At 43.6% G+C, this 20,028-nt stretch overlaps 1 protein-coding gene across 1 annotated transcript; it reads right to left on the bottom strand.

The window, feature by feature from the left end:
* Nucleotides 1-49: 49 nt before the first annotated feature.
* On the bottom strand, nucleotides 50-17,654 carry ADGRG4 (adhesion G protein-coupled receptor G4). Its single transcript, XM_048318713.1, has 13 exons — nucleotides 17,317-17,654; nucleotides 15,837-15,941; nucleotides 14,066-14,683; nucleotides 7,623-7,700; nucleotides 7,080-7,174; nucleotides 6,631-6,683; nucleotides 5,894-5,933; nucleotides 5,547-5,572; nucleotides 4,273-4,421; nucleotides 3,229-3,361; nucleotides 2,608-2,726; nucleotides 1,363-1,573; nucleotides 50-248 (listed from the first exon to the last, which is right to left on the bottom strand). Exons 2-13 carry the CDS (start codon nucleotides 15,925-15,927, stop codon nucleotides 50-52), a joined length of 1,812 nt encoding a protein of 603 aa, XP_048174670.1. The 5' UTR covers nucleotides 15,928-15,941; nucleotides 17,317-17,654.
* Between the last annotated feature and the right edge of the window lie 2,374 nt (nucleotides 17,655-20,028).

The raw sequence follows: 20,028 nt of genomic DNA, 5'->3' as shown, positions 1-20,028 counted from the left end.
CGGTCAAATTCAAAATGAGACAAAAGAGCGGGAGGATAGTCCGGTTTAGTCAGTGGTCCCTGAGGTGATACTTTGCTCTCACCTTGAGATCCACACTTCTGTTGTAGGAGGTAATGCCAAAGGCCAGTCCTCCAAACAGTCCGGGATCTGGACGCAGCACCAACAGGGCCAAGGACGTGGTTATGACTGACATATTTCTGTCTGTGTAGGTAACCTTATAGCCCATCTCCTCAGCCATCTTCAGGATACTTCAACAAGAGCAACAGAAAGAAAAAAAAATACAACTCTTGAAATATTCTGCTGGTTTCATAACACACACCCAAGTGACTAAAACCCTTTGCTCTGATTTATGATCACAAAGAGCAAGCACTTGAGCAGAACGGGTCCATTTGGGGGTAGATGGCACTTTGTCTGCACAGGCTCAGGTGATGGCGAACAGCTGAGTTGGCATGATTCAGTGGACTCTGGCAGGTGGAAGATACTCTCCTGCAGGGACCACAGAAGGAGGTTCTGAGAAGAACTGAACCAAAATCCACACCCAGTCAAAAACTGCACTTCATCTGGAAGGCAGTAACTTGTAAAATCTGCTAATCTGATTATTTTCAGTCATCTAATTGTACCAGGAGACGAAATATTGGAGCCAGAACAATTTAGTCTGGTAGGAACCTCTGGAAGTCCATCCTCCATCTCCTCACCACCTCAGGCAGGATAGGCTCTAAAGGCAGAGCTGCTGCTCAGGGGCTTGTCCAGCAAAGCTCTGAATGGGTAAACTCCGTGTCCTTTCATTTGCCCTTGTCAAGGCTGGCTGCACTGCTCTGGACAGTGCTCTGCTAAGACATTCAAAACCAGGTAGCTGAGTTCCCTTCAAGACCTCAAAGAAGAGAGGCGTTCTTAAAGCTAAGAACCTCTATTTTAGCATGTGTGAGAATCACATCATGGATGCATGATCCTAAATACAGATTTTGAAGACTAACGTTGAATAGCTGTTTTTAAAAAGTCTTTATCAGCACAGGTAGAGAGTGGAAGAGAGTTGTTTCTCCAGGCTGACCTGCCCACAGCCCTCACTGCTGAGCCACAAATATCCTTGTGATCCTTGTGAGAGGAGACAGCAGCTGGGCTGCCTCCAGGCTGGGATGCCCACAGGGAACAACATTGGAATGGGGACTTCTGCAGAACTGGTTCTGCTAAAAGCACCTTTGACAACACAATAATCAATTTCTGCTGTTAAGAACCTCAAATATGTTTAAGATCAAAGTTCAGAAATTGGTAGCTCCAGTGACGATATTTTAATAGACTGAATAAATTACACCATGGTGCCATTTCAGCTTAGGAAGCCTCTTCTGGGCAAGTTATCTTACTTACCTATTGGTTATTTTTCTAAAGTTCTCATCTTCTATTTCTTGCAGCACAATATAGTCTAGTATAGACAATACAGTCTCTGCAAGTGTCACACTCACATCTGCAAGCTCTACAATATCAGAAATTTTACTTGCAATGATTTCCAGTTCTTCCACATGCAGTGTTGCATCAGGCAAGAGGTATAAAATATGCTGTACAACATCTTGTGCATTCTCTGAAAAAAAAGGAAGTACAGATGATTTATGTGACATAGCTATCTGTCTGGCCATACAGCTACACGTCTCTGTTAAATCCAGGAGTTAATCTGCTTCTCAGTTCTTTCCAGATGGTCTTAATGCTCCTGATCTCTTACAAAATTATGTCCTAAGAATAAGTCAGTAAGCCCTCAACATGTCAATTAAACCAGCAAAAACTTCCAAGTAAAATCTGCATATCTCAGATTGTATTTTAAAGGAAAAAAATAATGTACTTTTCATAAGAATACTGTCACCTGCTTTTGGATTTATAAATACTATCTGCAAATAATATTTAGTTTTAACTTTGGTTGTGTTTACAAGAATTTGTGAGTCCCAAATTACACAAGATCTGCCCCTGTCCCTAATGCTGCTTACCTGGTACAGCAGCAAAAGCAAATTCTGAATGGTATTTTGTATCTGCCATTCATCATCTCATCATCCTTCTATAATTTTCTTATAGAAGCAGATTCTACAACCTGGGAGTCAGATGGACTGTGTGCAACTGCAGATATCTTTCCATGATCTATTATTTGATACACTCCTGAGGATGAGGATAAGCCCTCTGGTATTTGGTTTGTTCACCATTCAAACTACTTACACTGTTTGGCATAGCTTAAAAAAGTATAAACAGGTGGTAGAGGTCATCTCATAACTTACATGAATTACAGCACAAATTTTCTACTCCAGACACTGATTTGTGCTTCTTTCTATGAGATACTGTGAATTGCTTTGATGTGGTAACAGAGTGTATAGACAGGCAAAACCTGCCACATTATTCACATATACTTACTTAATTATAAATCTAAGTGTAGGTTTTGAGAATAGATGATTTGATAGAGAACTTGGAAGCACCTTCAAAATTCATCAGCAATAAAAAACCTTCAAGATGACCAGATGAACAGGATGCACAAAAACAACCTTAACGCTTCTTCAGATGTCCAACGTGAGCATTATCTAACTGCAACTATTTTTACTGTGATTCACTGTGTCACTGAAGTATCTGGTGCCTTACCTTCTGTTATCTTGATATTTTGGAGGCCTAGAGTATTATTTGGAAGTTTTTCCAGTAATTTGCATTTAGTCATGTTTGGTTTTTTCCAAAAAGCTTGCTCAAGTTCAATACTAATTTCACTGAAAAATGAAAAGAATATACATTGTTACAAGAAAAAATATATAATAATGATGTTCCTCATATTTCCCACTCAGGTAGCTAAGAAGGTAATTTATTAACCCAACTTTAAATGGATTTTCAAGTCAGATCTGACTTACCACTCACCCAGCAGAGTGGGGGCAGAACCCAGATGCCAGAGCCATGTGAAATGCACCTTGAGGTATTCGAGGGCAGGAGCAATTGAGAGAAGGCACAAAATGCAACAGGGCAAGGTTTTCCCTTCCTGCCCAAGCAGAAAGTCAGGTCCCTGCAGTGCCAGCAGGTTCTCCCTGCAGGTGATGGGAATGATGCCACACCCTTTTCCTGCAGCCCATGAAGGATTAGCCCCAAATTTCTTTGCATCTTCCTTGGCATGGCACTGCTGTGTGCCGTGGCAGACTGCCATCTGATTTGCCATCACAAAACCTGCTGCTCCCTCCTGTTTTCCATGGAAGAACCAGAACAAGATGTCTTGTCACTCACCAGCTCCTCTGAGCAGACTGCAGAGGGTTTTTCCTGCAGCTGACCTCTGTCTTGGAGGCTGGACTTGTTAGAGGCCAGGAATAATTTCCCTTGTACCGCGTGTGGGAAAAGCTTTCTGGACAACCCATTAGTGCTGAGGAGGAAATAAATAAAAGTTCTTTAAAAAGACTCAATAGTCAAAAAGAAGACCCCCCCGCCCACTCCCCCAACACCCAAGCACCCATCTGTTCTGTGGACCTGGTTTCCTGATGGGAATGAGTTCTAATTTGCAGACTGGACAGGAGCATTTTACAGGTTTACTGTCTGTAAGGAAACATTTTGTTTAAATATTTCATCTCTTCTTCTACATTTTTTTCTCTTTTGTTTGATAAGGCCAGTTCTCAGGTAGAGGGTTTCCAGCATCACAAACCAGATTCAATGACAGCACACCCTCCAGGCTTCTCTAATCTATCAGAAAGTGCTTCACGTTGCCCCTCATTAACCCATCAATGTCTTTCCTCCAGGCTTGTTGTTTTATCATCTGAAACTGATATTTTGTAAGTTATTGCTGCAAAATGTGGTTTTGAATCCCAGGGATGATCTATTAGCTCTTATCTCTGGCTTACTCCTGTATTTTAGGGAAGAACAGAGACAGTAACCAAACTAACAAAATACTTATTTGCCATCTGAGGATCGATCCAATATGCACAGGCATTAGGAAAATGCTGGCAGGGGATGTTTTGTTTCAGTTCCCCCGGGGTACTGGCTACCAGCAGGAGCTCCTGGATTTGTAGCTGCATCAGCTTTACTTTGCCTTCGTTGCAAAGGTGCTCAGACCAGCGTGGGCACCAGGATTCATGTCTCCATTTGCCTGGAACCCAAATTTTTGATATCGCTGTCATTGCATGATGCTCTACAGATTGTACATCACGTGAAGTCAGTCTGGTCACTTGTAAGGATGTTTTCTAGCCTAACCTCTCCACAGAATATAAATTTGATAAAAAGCACTTAGAGACAGAATTGCAAAGCATGTTGATTTGCAGTGAGGTTTCAGTAAATTTTTACCTATGGACTTCACAGCCACATCTTCAGGTTTCACATACAGGGAAAATGGTCCCTCTTTGTAAGAGTCATTCAACAACTCTTTGATCTTGAGACTCAAGACTTCTTGTGTTTCCAGGAATGTGGTCTTTACAATGGCCTTACAGACATAGCTACAAATAGAATACACAAACAAGACTGCCATATTAGTAGCATTTCACAAATATAAATGGCTACAAAATTAAGGAGTAGCCCAGATAATTACACTGAATTGGATAATGTATGTATTTTGCTCACCATAAGTGCAGTCCTATGGTGAACATCACCGGATGCCACTTCTAATGTACACTAGCACCTTATCTCTGGAAATGCTTTCTAAAGTAGAAAATATTGGGAATACAGGTACAAGAATATCTCTATAGTTTCATGGTAAATGACTCTAAAGGTTTCTTAATGACATTATCTTGGCAAAGGAACATCCCTGTCACAAGTAAGGGTTTTTCAACATTTAAAGTTTGGAGAGAGCCAGTCATAAAATAGCGATGTGCTTGAGCACCCTGTGACTCCACGGCTCCCTGGAAAACTGGGATTTAACTAACCACTTTCAGTATCTCTGGTGGATTCCACTTCTTCTCCTCAGAACAGCTATTGCTCTAAGTAATTACCCTTGCTGACTCTGGAAGGTTTGGAAAGACTTTATGTCTCTTTGAGTGGCTTCAGACATGGCAGAAATATGCAAGAAGCCTTGGGCAGATGCCTCATGGGCCTCTAAATTAACTGAGGGTTAATGAGTGAGAGTTCCTTAGGGCTGGGATATTTCAAGCTTTTTCAATTCACACAGTTGTCCACCACTCATCATGGTCTTTCTAAACCATTCACGGCCCTTTGGAGGTGATGGGAATTCAGCTCCTCTTCCTCCTGGCCTGGGGTCAGAAGGCGATTAGGATTTCAGAATTAGATTTACAGAAGAGGCGCAGGATTCATCCTGGTATCCTTCTTGGGCACTGTCCACTCACGGTTCTGGCCCCAGTGAAGGACCCTGCTCAGGGCCAGCTCTTACAGGGCAGCGCAAACCTCACAGCTTGCCATGGAAGCACCAAGATCTGAGGTATGAGAGGGGAACCTTGGATGCCCAAACATGTTTCCCCAGGTCAAGTATTCCTGTGGTTCTGACCTCCATGTGCGCTTTTCCGGTCACTCTGAAACTCAAAGAGCCATGGAGGGATACAATTCCTCCTCCCTCTAAAAATGAAATCAGTACAAAGCATGGAAACCCAGTTCATAACCCTGGGTCTTACCTTCGTGACATCTGCTTTACCTTCCCCTTCAGTTCGCATGGAAGGACACAGAAAGTTAGAAACTGGTTAGAATCAACAGGCACAATTTGGTTTTTAAGGAAAACAATCAGCAGAAACTCAGTGTGCTCATTAAAACAGAGCCTGTTGCTTTAAGTGTTACTGGGACCTGACACCTGGGAGGAGCCCTTGTTTCACAGTACTGCCAGAGGTTCATCAGGATAATTAAGTAATTTCAACAAAACACAATAGCATCAACATTTAGACCCTTCAACTACTATATCCTCTTTATAAGAGGTAAGAAAATATACCTATCTGTAAGAGGTATCAGAAAATAACAAACTACATACGTGAGTCCTCTTATAGGCACTGTGATGTGGATAATTATCCCTGAAAACAAAAGAGAACAGAACAATTATTTCACAGTAGCATATAACTGTAACATGCCCCATTCTGCTATCACCTAAAAAAAAAATCTCGTGACCACAGATGTTACAACTTAGAAGTCATCTTGAATTCAGCATAGATATATCTACAGAAGTTACCAGGACCAAGTGCTATAATTCATATGCATTCTCACAAAAAATGTTTCTTCCAAAATGGGAAGAACCTTCCCTTAATGTTTTATGAATTGGATTCATCCCATGTGAACAGTGCAACATGTTACTCTGTCGTCATCTATGAAACAAGAAGTACCCGTGGAAGTCAGAGAAGAAATTAGGAAGTCGAAATAGATGTAAAATGACAAAACTGTCTGTGTTAGTGACATGTTTACAAATTGCTAAAATATCCCTCTCTGCTGCTCACAGTTTGAATATGAATACAGGTGGAGTGGGCTAAAAGGAATGAAATAGGGGAATCTGGTTCAAGAAACCATTGTTCCTAGCAGCGTTTTCAAACTATTACATTCTTTCATTAGACAATACCACACAAGAGCCAGTGTGATCCTAGCCAGCCTCCAGGGGTCTGTAGGCCTCGTTCTCCTCTGTGACCCCCCAGACTGGTCAGTTGTGAAATGGGTATCTGGAACCTGACTGTGCAAAGGACAGAGGGCCAAGGTGACACCACCACACAGCCAGAACCTTACCTCACTTTAAAGTTTGTCACAACAAATCCTTCTCCAGTAAACATGATATTAAACTGGAAAAAAACAGTAACATTTTTTTTAAGACTATTTATCAATACTTTTCCTAGACCTGCTTGTAAATTTAGAATTGTCATCAGAATTCTAAATGCCAATGAAAGTGGCCAAGAATTTTTGCAAAATTTTAACACTTTTCCCTTCCTTCAGAATTTCATTTTGTCCTGTTATATATTGGATAACATGACTCTGAAACACCACAATTGTTACATGGATGCTCATTTCTGTGTTGTCCCAGCAGTTTGCATTCTGCACATTGGGCATGGGACTAGATGACCTATAGAGGTCCCTTCCAACCCTTTCTATTCCAATCCAAACTATTCTGTGATCCTACCAGCTGTCTTCATGTGATACTTGCTAGAAACACATGAGAATGAGAAAAGCAAGCTACTCACCCAGTGTTCAAGAAGCCTCCTTGCATCATAGCAATCAGGAGCTCTCTCCATTTTGTAGAGAAGAGAAAAGTTCATGTGAACATTAAAGAATCTGACTGTAAGGAGAGGATAGAGGTGAGATATATCCTGCAGCTTGCACAGAAGGTGCCTGCTCCCCATCTGCTCACTCCCCTGTAGAACCATAGTTGTGTTCCCATTCCCATGGCACTGAGGCTCTTTGGGAAACCCCAGACTGCAGTGTCCAAGTCTATGTTACTGCTGCATTGATAGGAATTTTATTAAAGACCTCAAGAGCCCAAACACACGGTCACATTATCACACCTTAACAACCAAGTTGTGGTTCGTAGCTGGGGTGCACTGTCTTGGCCTTTACTGCCTGCTGAGAATGCACAGGCAGAGACAGGAGGATCTGCTGACACAGGTCACCTTGCTAAGCAGCAAAGGTTTAAACATGTGACTAAGTCTTAAATTGTCACATCTACAGTGTCAGTCAGTGTCATTGACGATCATGACAACATTTAAAATGGCCCCCTGAGCACTTACGTGGAACGGTACCATTGGTACTGGCTGGAGGTACCGGGGGCAGCGTGGAGGCCCTTGTTGAGGATGCTTCACTGAAATCTGCTGGAAAGAACCATAAAAGGCCTGAGAATCCACACTGGCAAAAGTGCGAGGAAGAGCACAGTTCAGGTGAGAGAAAGGTTTGAGTCCTTCTGCAAAGGTCATCATTACAAGGAGCTGCCGTGGTTCCACAGACCTCAGCAGGGTGAAGGCAAAGGGGAAAATACAACCACACAGGGTTTTCTTCTTTATAGAGAGGTAAACACAACATAACAAGAGAGAAAATGGAATTTAGATCACAGGGAAAATCAGAGCTTATGCACCTTTATCCTTTTTCATTTCTTGTGTTGGAGGACAGTTACCCATGTTCCCTTCTTGCCTGTGTAAGTTGGGCCAGCCTTCGGGAAAAGGCATTTGTAATGCCTGTGAGAGGAACATTGATATTCATGGTCTCTGGCATAAAGATTCCCATTTTAAATGTTGACCATCCTGCCTGTTGTTTTCAAAGTAAAGAATTCCAGGCATTCATTCATAGCTAATTTTCCTCAAAGTGAATCACCTTGTCAAAGCAGATATGACTTTTGCATTTCACATGCAATCTGCCACATCACCAGGCAGACAGGGAGAAAATGGATGATGTTTGTCATGTGTGAAAGGAATGAGTGTGTCTTTACAAATAGACTGTGTGATCCTGCTTGTAGATAAAACCGGAGGTTGAAAGATAAGACAGTAACAGAGAGGAACCATAAAATTCAGAGGAATGGTACTAATTGACAAGGAGTGTTGCGTAATCAAAGCCATGTAAAATTCCTGAATTTAAAGAAGAACAGAGATACAAAAGCAGGGAGTGGGTGTGTCGCATATTAGGGGGGTCATGTAGTAGGTGATTCGGGAAGTCTGTACCTCTCAAGTACCTCGGCCAGTGGGGAAAGAGAGAGGATGATGTGGCCAGGAAAACAGTATTAAAAGGAGGTTGCATCCTCCAACAATTTGAGAGACCCCAGAGGAAATGCCCCATGGCCTCTCCCTCTATTTGAATAAAGTTACAGGACTCCTCTGTCTCCTTTTTGGACATAAACCTCTGGTGGTGTGAATTTTTCCGCACACATGTACAACAGAAAATTGCAGTGAACTGAATCACCCTGTAACATTACAGGTCTGGGTGCTCAAAGAAAAGCAGGATCACAACACTTTGCCCCTGAAGCACCATTTCCTTTCGAGGCTGGTAATTGGCGTTTTTTACTTCACACTCTGACATGACTGTCAGAGACTTGACATTCCAGCTCCGACTAAGAGAAATAAATTCAACATATGAATACAAAGCCAAATGTCTATGAATAAGGAGTGTGGCCAGAAAGAAGCAGGATAAGACCATGCTTCATACATAAAACATTGTTTTCTCTACTGTAGTTCAAGGTAAGGAGACTCACCCATGCTTACAGCACAACAATCCATCTCTGACTCACTCAAATCCATGGCAATAACAGAAACAGGGGCTGTTAACAACTCGAAGTCTCCTATTTCTATCCTAAATTACTTCAAATTGTCTTGTGAAGTTCAAAGGACAGCTGAAGTCAAAAGCCCCTTCTGAGCAGGCATGCTACAGTACCTAAGCTCCTACTTCCTATACAAAGAACTGATTTTCCCTTTTGCACTAAGCCACAGGCTGTGAACTCAGCACAGAGTCAGACTGGAGCAAGTGGACAACAAAGCGACCAAAATCCAGCTCTGAGCTGTCTCTCCAGGTTTGGCTCTTGCAGACTAAGCTCAGAACCTCCAGTCTTCAGCTCAGACCTCCAGCCTCTGAATATTCCTCGGAGTTGTTTTGGTGTTACCTCATGATCTAGGAAATGGTTGTGACTCCTCAGCAGAGGCAGAGTGCTCAGGGCTGATGGAGAGCTGAGCCAGGAGGCTCCCACACACCTGGCGGGAGTAGGATGGGGAGCAAGGAAGATGGACCAGCTGTTCCAAAGATCAAACTGTCCAGAACCTGCTTTGATAGAGTACAGTCCCTGTTGTTCCTGGGATGCACGGAAAGCTGTAAAAACAGCAAGCCTGCTTTTCCCATGCTTAATGAATCTTAGATTTCCATTTGGATATCTCTCCTCTTTACTCAGGCCTTTTGTGTCTGAGATAGCAGTACACTTTGGAAATCAGAGAACTAATCCAGTCTGCTTTACTCTTCCACCAAAACACTGGCAAGTCCAGGAGCAAGCTGCCACATCGCCATTTCAAACCCATTGCCTGCAGTAGGTCAGAAACATGACCTGGCATGACGGGTGTTTGCTGACTCTTTATTTGGAAAAAGATCCGCAGGCCTTAGCTCATTGAGCTGCACGACAGACCTGGATGTTCCATCCACAGAGCTCCTACCAACACTAATGCTGTTTGACAGACTCAGGAATACACAGAAAACAAGAAGCCAGAAGTATCTAATAAATTAAAGAGACAAAGGAAACTGACTCCTCAAAAGAAAACAGAAGGATCCAGAACTAAGGGGTTGCGGTTTTTCCTCCAGCACCTGTGCGCACCAAGCCCTCCCCCATCCTCACAATATACTGCAGTGAGGATACAAAGGTCCTGGGCCCTGGCAGTGCAGAAATTCTAGCATCTCCACAGACTTCCATTCCACAGCTTAAACTTGTAGTGAAAACCTGTATGCCTTCCTGTGGTGCGAAGCTGCAGAGATGGTTCTGTGAGCCCCAGTGGGATGCTGCAGATAATGAGTCCCTGGTTTCAAACTGACAGAAAATTAGTGTCTCTTTATGAGCCTTTTTAAGAACTGCTGCCATAGAGGGAGTGAGATGAGAATGCAGAAGGGCCAGGTATGTCCTATCACCGGAATAAATATTTTTTTCTTTCCTACAGAAATATAGACACAAGATTAGGATATGATCCATCAAGCCACATTCCAGACTATTAGAACACCTGGGGTTTAACTTGTCTCCCTGCATGTTCCAGTGCTGCAGATCCTCTCCATGTAGGATTGAATCTATCAATCACTGCACAGAACAATTACAGGCTCCACTCTGTTCCTGTTGTTATCAGTGTAATTTTTTGAAAAGAATTTCCTCGGGGGTGATGTATGATATTACCCTGCGTCAGGCAGGATGGATCAGAAAAATCTGCTAGGGAAAAAAAACCAACAGAGAAATTGCCAAACAAAGCCCAAATCCATTCTGATCAGGGATGTCACTCGGAATTCTATTTCCATCTCCTGACAAATTAAAGCATGGTTACAACTTCACAGATATTAATTTATTTCCTTCTCTCTCGTTATCACCAGAAGAAAAAAAAAATCTGTTTATTCTCACATGTCAAGGAACATTACCAGCAGGCAGGTGTGGGACTGGCGATCTTCATCCTGTAACCTCATTTGCTTTAATTAACATGTATGTAGTCCTGCTCGCAAAAAGAGGACTAAGCCGTGATGACAGATGAGGTCTGAAGCTACGAGAGTACTGTACCACTGACTTTTTAAAGTCCTACTCGAGGATTTCAATTTAGTAATTTAATAAATGGTTTATTTGGCATCCTGTAAATATGTACGGTTTCCAACAGATGAGCAGAAAAAATGAGACTAGCCAATAAGAGAACTGCAATAAATACATTTCTATATTATCAGCAGTCGTGTTCAGATATTGAATATTCATCCCTCTCCCAGAGTATTTAAAATTAAGAAAAAAACCAGAAAGCAGTGTGTGGGTGTGGTAGGGGGAGGAAGACATGAAGACTGTCAGTGAAAGGATGAGAACACACACTTTTACTTCCACACTTTCAGTAAAGGCCCAGCTGAGCTGCAAAAGCAAAGGATCATCTTCAAGATCTCTGGGAAAAAAGTGAAGGCAGAACAATAATTTTACTCCTGCTACATCAAGCAAAACCAATGCAATCACTACAATAATTACAGCACTTCTAAAATGCCAACACACCTTTTTGAGGCTGCTTCTGGCTACATTCGTATGAGAAGTTTCCCTCACTTTGCCTAAATGAGCCCTGGCTTTCCAAAAGCAACGTAAGATTTCCAAAACAAAGCAGGCTGCCTAACTTCCCAGCACAATTGCATAACCTGTCTACTGTCAAAGAGAACCAAGCAACATTAACTTAAAACATCTACAAACAACACCTACAAACGCAAGAGGCAAGCCTTGCAGCTAGAAATTGTTACAGGGCATAAGCAACAATTTGAGATGGGACATTTGCATTGACATGGCACTTCCCCACGGCACTTCATTCCACAGCAATGCTTTGGCACAACTTCTTACATGCCCGCTTCAGATTTTCTCACACAGATGGAACATGCATGATCTCATATGGACAATCCACATGAACCACAGCCAGGTGCAGCTTCCCCTGCCTGACAGATGGGACACAAATGTCAATACGTGTTTACACTGCTCACTGTTATCCCCACCTCATGTACCATCAGTCTGGCTCTGTGCTACTGCTGGCTCATGAAATCCAGTTAATTGAAGAGTAGATTTAAAGCGGTACTTGCTAAGGTCTTGCTAAGATCTGACACATGACAGATCCTCAAACATGATTAAATTCTAAGAACATCTCTGTAATTTCACAACAGTCATCTTAGTTATTGCTCTTGGGAAGATGTCAGACTCCAGTAACCCTCCTCCCAGTGTGGATCATAAAGTCGATCCAGTGGTTCCGTAGGCAAGGGTAGCCTTGGTGCCTGTCAGTGTAGTTCCTCGCTTGTGAGACGTGCTGCTGTCTCTCCTTGCTGATATCTTCTGAATATTTGGGCCAACGTTTTACTGACTGAATGTCCAATTCAGGCTGCTCTGGAGAATCCTAACTAGAAGAAATCACCTGGTTTGTGGGGACTGCTTTACAAGGAAAGAATGCTTTGACCACTGAAAGCCTCTCTCTAACATGCTTTGCCTCACTAAAAATATGCTCCAATTCATCCAGGTTATTTCTGTTTGAAAAATTAAAGTCCAGGAACACCGAGTGAAGGCTTTGATCAGAGGTGCTAAGATTTTCATCCTCAAACATGACTAAGCTTCTTTCGACTTCTTGCCAAGCCAAGCACACACTTTTCTCACAGATCAAATGGGCCCAAGGGCAAAGGTTAATTGGAAAAGGGAAACCGACCCTCCTCCCTCCTCATCAGATCATGTCCTCCCAGCCAGGGACACAAGTGGGGAAATACCTCTGGCAGCAGGTAGTGCAGGAGGAGGGGTGCTTGGATAGAGGCAGTGCGGCAGGCAGCCAGGAGACAGATGGGAAGGTTGTAATTTACAGCAATTGTTATTAGTGCTTGTGTCCTTTGGTGCAGAGCAAGGGAGGGTGCCACCGGGGAGGGGGAATCCCTCTGAGCACAGGTTTCATTGGCAGTCAGAAATTTTGTGATGATCTCATTGCCTTGGGCCCAGATTTGGTAAAACCTGGAGCAGGAGATGGGGAAGTGTAGTGGGAACTGAGGTGAAGTCAGTGGGTGCTGCACGTGATGGAGATATGCCATCTCTTGGCATGCTCTTTGGATTCTCAAAGGGGACACCAGAAATGACCAATTACTTCATGCTGTGACTCTGCTTTCCCTGTGAAGCCATCAGCTTACAGACAACTAGCAGAGAAACATTCACTGTTATTGTGGAGCACCTAAATGTGTCATTAGTTTTACATAAATCAGTCAGTCAATCAGTCAATTAGTCAATCTTGGTTCTCTGCGTAATTTAAATACCATGTAGTACATAGAGATATCAGGGCTGAATGATAAGATAACCCAAAACACTGATAAGACTGCTTGTCAAGGAAGTAACATCCATCTGAGGCACACAACAGACAGAAGCCTTGCAGAAAAGTGATTACTATCATTCCAGGTTGCCCAGAGAACTTGTGGATGCCCCATCCCCAGAAGTGATCAAGGCCAGGTTGGACACAGCTTGGAGCAAGCTGGTCTAGTGGAAGGTGTCCCTGCCCATGGCAGGAGCGGGTAGAACTGGATGATCTTTAAGGTCCCTTGCAACCCAAATCATTCTGTGATTCTATGAGTCTATCATCTAAGTAATGGCATTAAATATTTTTAAACATTTTAGAAGAAAACATCTGAGTCCAGTCTACCTCACTCAATGCCAGGCCAGCTCAGCAGCGGGTTGGTGCCCCAGCAGAAGGATAAGCCACTAGAAGGTTCACCCAAAAGATGCCACCTCCAGAGGATTTCAGTGGTGGAGCCTGCCCCTGTCAGCTTTCCCTCATCCACAACCTCTGTATCCCTGTAAAGAGGAGCCTGTGTGGGGAGAACAGGCAATGTCACAAGCATGGCCACAGCTCTGCCCACCCCTAGTATCAATCATAGCAGCAGTGACCCGGGGGCCATGAGACAATCCCAAGCAGTGGAGGATTCCCATCTCTGTGTGTGATCCCCAGGAACTTGCAAGCGTCGGGAAGATGAAGCAACTCAGACTCACCGCAGCGCAGGTGATGGTCCCCTACAGGGTGGATGGTGCTGAAGTTCCAGAATGCCTCCTTCCAGCTGACAGCATTGCCCATGGCGCAGTCCAGCAGCTCCTGCTGGCCCAGCACACGGTCCCACAGCTGGAAGTAGTACAAGCTGCCAATGAAGCTGTTGCTGACCCTTCCAATAAAGCCACCCCTCCTCTTGTGCAGATGGCCCAGCACAAGGCTGCCGTTGGGCTTCAGGCACTCCGTGCTGCCAACGGCCTCGCTGTGCACGAGGTCACCGCTGCAGTAGACCTGCAGCAGCTGCCTCCTGCTGTCCCACAAGCAGCACACAGTGTACCACCCAAAAAGGGCCAGGTCAATCTCAATATCTCGTCTGGTGCCAAAAAGGTAAAGTCTCAAGTGCTTGTTTTCTCCAGAGAGCCCAAGTTCTAGGTCATTTACATCTGTGGAGGTGGTGTCAATGTCATAGGAAAACACTGCCCACGAGCTGACGTTGGCACTCCGTTTGAGGTCAATGCACACCGTGAACTGACAGAGCTGAGGGATACTGAAGTTGACCAGGGACACATATTTGTCATTCCTTCCCAGTAAATCCAGGCGTTCTCCATGCAGATAGCGCGTTTCTGTAAGCAAACAGCATTGGGACAGATCATAAAGAAGGGAGATAAAGTGTTGTTGCCAAAGAAGAAGCTGCCCTATGTCCTCACTTGAGTACCTCCCTGCATTATGATTTAAAAAATTTAAAGTTTATTCTATTTCTCATTTCTTCTGCTTTTGAAATTTGAGACCACCCGCACTACCAGTAAAAAGACAAGTTTAACTCTGCCAAAGAAAAGAAAGTCTTTAAGACATGTTAAATAGGAGTCAACACATAGTTCAGCTCTAGGGTCCACATGGTCCAGTATCAGTTTGGGGGTGTCCAATTTTCTCATCCAAAGCTGAGAGAAAGTTGATAGATTTGGCAGGAGCTAGACGTTAATTCAGTCTTTTTATTATGAAGGCTTTCTTTGGAAAGAGCTTGAGTTTTTCCTCACTTCCCTGTGTGCTGGAAGTGACCCCAGTCCTACAGGGTGCATTTTAGAAGCATGAATTATCTCTGTGCCCTGCATTGTTCTTGAGGAGAAGTCAAAGAAAGAAATACAAAACCCGGCATAGAACAAGTTATTGTTTTGCTGGGATTTATGGTGGAGTGAAAGGATGCTGAGTGCATTCATGATGCACAGCTTACTGTGCTTGACTCGGGGCCTGAATTATTACTGCAGAACTTGGTCAGTAGCTTGGTGCTTGTCCCAGGACACCATGGAGCAATTGCACAGCTCTTGTTTTACAGTGACCAAAGTTAAACTAAAAAAAACCCATATAGAAATGCAGGAAGACACCCAGGAGGGAAAGAAGTGAATAATGACAAAACTATGATCCTTTTCACCTCCAAACGTGGACAAAACCAAAACCTGACATTTCACTCCTTGATGTATTTTCTCATTTGTACTGGCTCATCTGCAGCCCAGACTGAATCAGCATCCCACAAGAGGGTAAGCATCACGTCCAGACTTGTAGGTCTCTGGCCAGCATGCTTCAGGGACGCCAGTATCGGCTGAAGGGAATGGTCCAGAACAAGAACAACTGCTGCTCTGGGGCATAACATGAGGAAAGTGGGCTCCTGTAGGGATAAACTATGTGTGCACACACCAGGACACCATCAGACACTCTCTGGGCTGGGGAATGCCCAGAGCCTGCTGGCATCCATGTGATTAATCCTGAGTGGGATTACTGTACCTGTCAGGAGAAAAAGATGAGCAACAGCCATCAAGATGCAAAGAACCTTGTCAGCAGAGTGCTGTTCAGGGCCACAGAAGAACCTCTTCATTTTCTAGGCATGTTCTGAAAAAGAGATTTTGGTGAGCACCCCCTTCCCACTCACTTGGCTGAGAAATTCAAACTGCTCCTGTAATCTGCTGGAATGGCATTGACAGCACAGGAGCCCAGAAGTCCTTGCTCTCTGTGACTGGTCTGAGTCACTAGATCAGTCATCTCTGTAAAGGTCACAGCTACACAAACCCTCTGGATTCTGCTGGTTTCTAAAAGAGATGAAGTTTATACAATGACACTGTATGTGTTTTGTTCATCTGTCACAACTCTGCAAACCTGTTAACAACTTCCAATCTGCTTTGACAAAGTGGTGAAGTTCCTAAAAACATAGGGAAAAGGAGACGAGAAAGCCCTGCCAAGTGCCTCTGAGCTGGGTGTGCTGACCCACTGTTATATACTACAGACTCTGGTGAGACGGTAAACCACACAGCAGCAGACAGGGCAAAGGGCATAGGGAGACACGGGACACAAAGCTGCTCATGGACAGCATGGCCAATAAAAGTATTTGTTCTCACCCCTGGGCTCTGTCTACGAGCAAATTTTCATGAGTGTAATTGAGCCCTGGGAACATGCTTATAATTGAGAAAGGGCTAATTCCAGGGTATAAGCATACACTGAACACTTACAATCCGAATACTCTGGTCTAAACTGGAAGGATTTTATTGTTTTGTGCTTCAGTTTGACTAAAGTTGCTTCCAAAATGACTACAGTTAAACCAGAGCAATGAAGTGGACAGGCAGCCTCGATGTCCGAGAGCCCCAGACTCGCTCCCTGCGCCCTGCAGCTCCCCTGTGCTGCTCTGCTTCCTCTACTCACTTCACCAGGCACCAAAGGAAGGACTTAATCTTGGTTTAGGACCACACTGGGCTAAATCTTCACCTATTAGTGAGCTACATAAAATGACTGTGGGGGATGAACTAGATCCCCAGCTGGTCTAAGACGGTCAAACTCCATTCAGCAGAGTCACCTGTCTTCACATCAGACACAGCCCTTGCCTGGGGCTCCCCACAAAGGGTTACAGCACCCTGCCCACTGGCAAAATGGAATTTGTCCCTTTGTGTTCAGACATGTAAAATGAACATTAGAAAATTATAAAAATCTCTGAGCTAGTAACAACTATCTCCATTTCCTTTAAAAATTGCACTTTACAAAACTTACAATGTTAGGAAATACCATCCAGTTTTCCATTTACTGCTGTGACAACAAATCTCTTTTCCCAGCTTTTTCTGTTATTACTCCAGCAATTTTTTGTTGACTTTTGCAGTAACATTTAAGGAATAAAACATTATGCTCCCAGTCTGTGGTACCTAAATAGGACTTCCTATATATTTACATACTTTCTTCTAAAAACACCATCATTATTTAAAGGCTCTGCTCAAAAACTCACCTCCCTGTGTAGCACAGAAATTCAGGCAGATTTTTGCTCCACACTGCTTCTTCTGTCAGATGCCAAAAGACCGGTGAAGGAGATACGAAGAGAAAATCAGATGGGACGTTGTGATGTTTTCAGTCGGTCAGGAAATGAAGAGCAAGTTATTTCTGTTCTGAAACCACATTTCTTAGGTCCTGGAAAATCTGCTGTGATAACAAATCTCTGCTCCCAACCTTCCCTTTTATTACTCCAGAAACGATTTGTTGACTTTTGCAATAATATTTAAGAAACAAATCATTACACTCTCAGCCTATGGTACGTCACAGGGTCACGCAGGTTTTGTCCAGAGCAAAGTCCAGAATATGGAGCACTGTAAAACACAAATTAGAAAGAAACAACTGAAGAGTTCCTCTCATTTCTGTTTCAAAAGTGACCGCGCTAAAGAACACTAGTTGTAAATTCCCCACAACAGCTGTCTAGCCTCTGTTTATAGTATGTAACACTATAGTGTAAAGACCAACACCGGTATCTTTCTTCCCTCCTGCAAGATATTAATTAGTCATTGCCAAGTTCAAAAAACACTAACTATTGCTTGATGCTGAGAAAGACTTCATGAGTGAGGTCTCAGAGAGAGTGGCCCCTGAAAAAAGGACAGCCCTGTGTGCCTGTCACTTTGGCCAGCCAGACATCAACTCCTGAATTTTGTGAGTTAGCTCCAGAGGGACAAAATGGGCCCTGGAGGACTGGTGGCTGTCTCCTGCAGGAGTGTGATCTTAAATGTTTTGGGAGCAGCTCCCAGTAGTTCATTTCCCTTACTGGATCTGAGAGGGATGTAAGAGGAACCGGAGAAAGCCTGGACCTCCCAAGGCTGCTGAACACTGCACCCTGCTCCTCCAGGCACTCTAGTCTCCAGACTAGAATAGAAGTGTCCCTCACTTCTGCTTTCCTACATAACCTACTCATCCATCATCACCTTATTCCTCACACCTCCTCTTGGTTACCCCCATTAAACATCCCAGACGTCAAGTTTTTCCTCAAAAAACTGAGAGCACCCCTTAGCCAAACTGCTTTATATCTCAGGAGCTCCTCTCCCTGTGCCTTCTCCCTGTGCACCAGCACAGACCCTCTCACAAACAAGTAGCCACAGCCAAGCACCCTCCTGCCATCCACCAGCCTCAACCAGCAGGTCTCGGTCTCCTTCTATTACAGGCAGCTCACATCCATGGAAATTGCTTGGCATGCACTGCGTCTCAGCAGAAGCTGCACAGCTTCTATCATTCACATCAACTCTTACGTGGAGAGCCTTTCTTCTGAACAGGGACTGCACAGGAATTTTCAATGATTTCCATTTCCTTCATCTTCTTTTATCTGTTTCCATGTTTTTCAGTTTACTTCAGTGCTTGTAACTATTCAGCACAAGCTGTTTATCAGCTTCACTGGAGATGATTGCAAAGGGTCTGTAACGCCACGAGAGGGCATCTCTTCTTTAACGCAGAAGCAGAGCCTGCTCGAATAGCCAGCATCCTGCATCCATTTCTAGTCAGAACTTTCACGGGAAGATTTAGAAGATGACCCTTAGGACTCAGAGCAGGAAAAGACTGTGATTGAGGAGTACAATGAAATGAAGAGAAGCAGAGACAGAACACATTCAGGCTTACTAGGGCCATTCAGATAAAAAGAAATTTTGCTTTACATTGGATGAGCGAAGATTTTTGCCAGGAGGTTGCTATGGTGACTTTTCAGCTCTCCCAAACCTCCTCATACTGTAATTACATCTCAGAGCCTGGGAGCTAGGAATCTGTGATTCTCTGGAGGAAGAATGTGGGTGGCTGACTCTTCAAGATGTTTGTTAACCAGCCATTTTTAGTCTAAACCAAAAAGATTCATATACTTGTGCCTTTAACAGGTGTTTACAGTTTCTATGAACCCTTCAGGCATTTCTGGCTTGCCATGCTCCAAGACCTTCTTGAATAATTTTTAACTGAGAGGCTCCCTTTTCAGAACACCTCCATCCTGCAAAGGTTAATTAAAGGATGTTTAGCTCCAGTTGGGCTTAGCTTTCTTCATGTCACTGCACATTTCAATTTGGTCCCTAAACTAAAAAGTGCACAATGATGGCAGTATTTTTGCATTTCCTCAGCTTTTGTTATTTACTTCAGTTGTCACTGACCGAGCACTGAAAACACAGAGGCTGTGCAAATATTATCCACACTCTAGTCAACAGACTTACCCAGCCCTCCACAGCTCCCCTGAGATAACACACCATTAAAAAAGAATTAAGGCCCAAAATACATATCCTTTGAATCAGAAATGATCAGAATGCTGTTGTTCAAAATAAACAGTGTGAAATACTGAACAGCACAGGGAACCAGTACTAAGTTTCAACACACAATTATCACTCTTTTTGTTCAAAAACAGATGCTTCAGATGCCTTGCACAGCCACACAGCACAGGGACCTGGTTCCACAGGGCAGCTGGCCAAGGGAGGGAGGGCTGGAACTACACTCAGGACACGGACCTGTAAATAGCATCATAAAATCGTAACAAATACCATTTATGGATCATAAACCACAAGCCAGTAAATTTTATTGTAAAATATTAGACTACTTCACTACACAAGGGCAGGAAAAGACAGCAGGGTGTTCATCTTCTCTTTCAACAACCCCGAAAAATGCAAATACTAGGGAGTATTTTCTGAGACCTGACAGCTAGTCCGTACAAACTTCT

This window comes from Corvus hawaiiensis, chromosome 14 (assembly GCF_020740725.1).
Source record: "Corvus hawaiiensis isolate bCorHaw1 chromosome 14, bCorHaw1.pri.cur, whole genome shotgun sequence".
Taxonomy (NCBI): Eukaryota; Metazoa; Chordata; class Aves; order Passeriformes; family Corvidae; genus Corvus; species Corvus hawaiiensis.
Note: the sequence above shows the minus strand (reverse complement) of the source record. Positions and strands in the feature narration are given on the sequence as shown.